The sequence below is a fragment of the Chrysochloris asiatica genome, unplaced genomic scaffold, assembly GCF_000296735.1.
Source record: "Chrysochloris asiatica unplaced genomic scaffold, ChrAsi1.0 scaffold00116, whole genome shotgun sequence".
Lineage (NCBI taxonomy): Eukaryota > Metazoa > Chordata > Mammalia > Afrosoricida > Chrysochloridae > Chrysochloris > Chrysochloris asiatica.
Window position 1 is genome coordinate 3,253,479 of NW_006408634.1, and position 3,100 is coordinate 3,256,578.

General features: G+C 50.8%; 1 protein-coding gene across 1 annotated transcript in view; it reads left to right on the plus strand.

Annotated features, from left to right (window-relative positions):
- The first annotated feature begins 272 nt into the window (after positions 1 to 272).
- Positions 273 to 3,100, plus strand: part of LOC102830378 (cationic amino acid transporter 3-like) — a 12,958-nt gene continuing 10,130 nt past the window's right edge. The window contains exons 1-2 of the mRNA XM_006868323.1: positions 273 to 621; positions 2,120 to 2,278. Coding sequence (XP_006868385.1) covers positions 273 to 621; positions 2,120 to 2,278 — 508 coding nt within the window. The remainder of the gene's footprint in view (positions 622 to 2,119; positions 2,279 to 3,100) is intronic.

Here is a 3,100-nt window from a genome sequence, read left to right on the forward strand (position 1 = left end):
TAAATTTACACCAAGCTGTTGTCTACTAAGTGTGAAGTAAATGATGAAAGAGTCAGATATTGTGTGAATGACCCAAATGTGCCAAAGAGATGTTAAGTGAATGGCTGGGGAAATGGCGTCCCTCAACTTGCCTGATGCTCAGGGTTGCCACAAACCTCCCACTCTCTGTGGCTTGCGCTATGTCTGTAATCTTAAAAGATGGCATGAATATTCTCCTTGCGTTTGTCTTGCAGACCTAGAGCGGCTTTCGGCACCTCAACTCTTTACCTAGGATGCAGTGGCAAAAGCTAATCCGCAGGCGCCCCCTGGGGACAAACAAGACCAAGAGTGGCCTGGCCAGCTGCCTGACCACCTTGGATCTGGTGGCCCTGGGTGTGGGCAGCACCCTGGGAGCAGGCGTCTATGTCCTGGCTGGCGAAGTGGCCAGGGAGATAGCTGGACCAGCAATCGTCATCGGCTTCTTGGTGGCAGCCCTATGTACCATGCTGGCCGGATTCTGCTTTGCGGAGTTTGGGGCCCGGGTTCCCTGCTCTGGGTCTGCATATCTCTACAGCTACGTCACAGTGGGTGAACTTTGGGCTTTCGTCACTGGCTGGAACCTCATACTCTCCCACATCATTGGTGAGATGTTGGGCCAGGGGCATGGGGTGGGAGCAAGCAAAGGATGTGGTTGGTCCCCAGTGGCCCAAATGGCGAACACTGCCCCACTAGCCTGAAGGCTACTGGTTTGAACCCACTCAGAAACAAGGGAGCAGAAAGGGCTGGGAATCTATTCTCAAAAAAGGTCACAGCTACGGAAACCCTATGGGGCAACCACCATTCTACTCTGGAACACAAGGGTCAGGCTTTCTAGGGTGAAGAGAAAGCGGGGGACCATTGGAAAAGTTGGAGTGCTCCTCACCTTTGTTCATCATATTTTGTTACTTTGGAAGGTGGTAGGTAGCAGTAGGGTGGTTGTTAAGTACCATCGAGTTGGTTCTGACCCATAGCAATGCTGTATAGGGTTTCTGAGGAGCGGCTGGTGAGCTTGAACTGCCAACCTGGTAGTTCAAACTGAATTTGCAGCCCAACGCATTAGTCCACAGCGCCACACCAGGACTCCATCACTCAATTCTGCCCTGCCTCCCTTATATGCGGAGAGCTGGTGGTGCGGTGGTTAAGAGCTCGGCTGCCAACAGAAAGGCCCGTGGTTGGAACCCACCCGCTGCTCCCTGGGAGCAAGCTGCTGCCGTCAGCTTTTGTAAAGATGGAAGGACGCCTCGGAAACCCTGGGGGTACTTCTGCTCTGTCCTGTGTACCGGCTGCTGTGAGTTGGAATCCACTTGATGGCAGTGGATTTGGTTTAGGTTCCTTAAGTGAATGAAAAGCTGAGATGGAAATGGGAATTTCTGAAAGTGGGGAAAACTTGGCAGGGGGTGAGGGGAGATGTGTCCTGTGAGGATCACTCTCCCTGTTTTGAGGTCTGCTCAGTTGTCACCATCGTGGGATTCTCCCAACAGTGGCACAGTGGGTTAAGTGCTTGGCTGCTAGTCAAAATGTTGGTGGTTCAAACCTACCCGTCTCTCTTTGGTAGAAAGATGTAGCAGTCAGTTCCCATAAAAACTTACATGGAAATCTATGGGATGGCTCAGATTCGACTTGAGTCTGGCAGCAGGTTTGGTTGTGGGTACCCAATTTAAGGAGTCGATGGGAGGTGCAGCCTTACAGGAAAGGTGGGCAGTGTGAACTCACTTAGAGGAGCCTTCGTTATCTAAGATAGTACTTGTGGCTTGCCTCTGAAAAGACCCCCGGGGAAGGGGGGGGGGAATGTTCTTACCACTGTTAATAGGAATCCTGGTGTGGTGCTATAGAATCAGCACTGGACTGCTACCCACAAGGTCTGCGGTTCAAACCCATCAGCTGCTCCTCGGAAACCCGACATACAGAGTTGCTATGAGTCGGAACCCACTCGACAGCACTTAACAACAATAACAACCACAATCTTTATGGGAGTAGATGGTCAGGTCTTTCTCCCAGGGAGCCTCTGGGTGAGTTGGCAGCAGAGTTCTCTTGAGCTCTGAGGGATGCTTTATCACCCAGCCGGGCTTCCTTAGGGTTTAATGTAAACGGTCCTCTGCAGGTACCGCCAGCGTGGCCAGAGCCTGGAGCGCCACCTTTGATGGTCTGATTGGGAACCACATCTCCCAGGCCCTGCAGGGCCGCCTGTCTCTGAATGTGCCCCACTTCCTGGCCAAGTATCCAGACTTCTTCGCCCTAAGCCTGGTGCTGCTGCTGACGGGTGAGGAGGAGCCAGAGATTGGATGGCAAGCGGAGGGGAACTGGGGTGCGGGAAAGGTTTGGTGGGTGCCATGAGTCTACTTTCAACAAATGACGACCACATGTGTTACAAAGTAGAACTATCCTATAGGCCTTTTTCCCTTCCCTTTCCTTCTTGAATAACTCTTTATTGTGAAAGTTTACAGAGCAAATTCGTTTTCTCTTAACAATTCATACACGTTTGTCCCGTGACATTGGTGACAATCCTCACAACGTAACAGCGCTCTTCCACCCCTTCCTTGTCTGTACCGTTTCCATCTGTCCTTCTCTCCTGTCCCTGCCTGCCTTCTCGACTTTCTCCCTGGGCACACGCTGCCCTCTTCATCTCTTGCGGTTGATGACTCTGAGGAGTGTGTGCCTGCCTGTTGTTAAGTTCACCCTGTAAACCTGCTGAAAGTTAAGACTGGACAGTCACTTCCATCCCAGCCCTGGAGGGTAGACAGTCTTGGGTGTTCCACCAGTCTTTTATCAGACCAGTAAACCTGTTTTTTTCTTTTCTTTTCTTTTCTTTAAATCATTTTAAGTGTTGTCCCACATTTTCCTCCCACTCCAGCCAGGACCTCCTATTGTGATCCCTTTCAGAGTGGTCAGCAGTGGGGTGGCTGGGCACCATCTAGTTCCTCTGATCTCTGGGTATTGGATGCTGGGGTTCACATGCTCTATTATTCCTCTGGGCTAATTGTTTCCTTGTGTTTTTTTATTTTCTTCACTCTTCTTTCCTCCAGACAGGGAGAGAGAGACCAGTAATTGCAATTTAAGTGGCTACTGATTCCCTTTTTTTTTT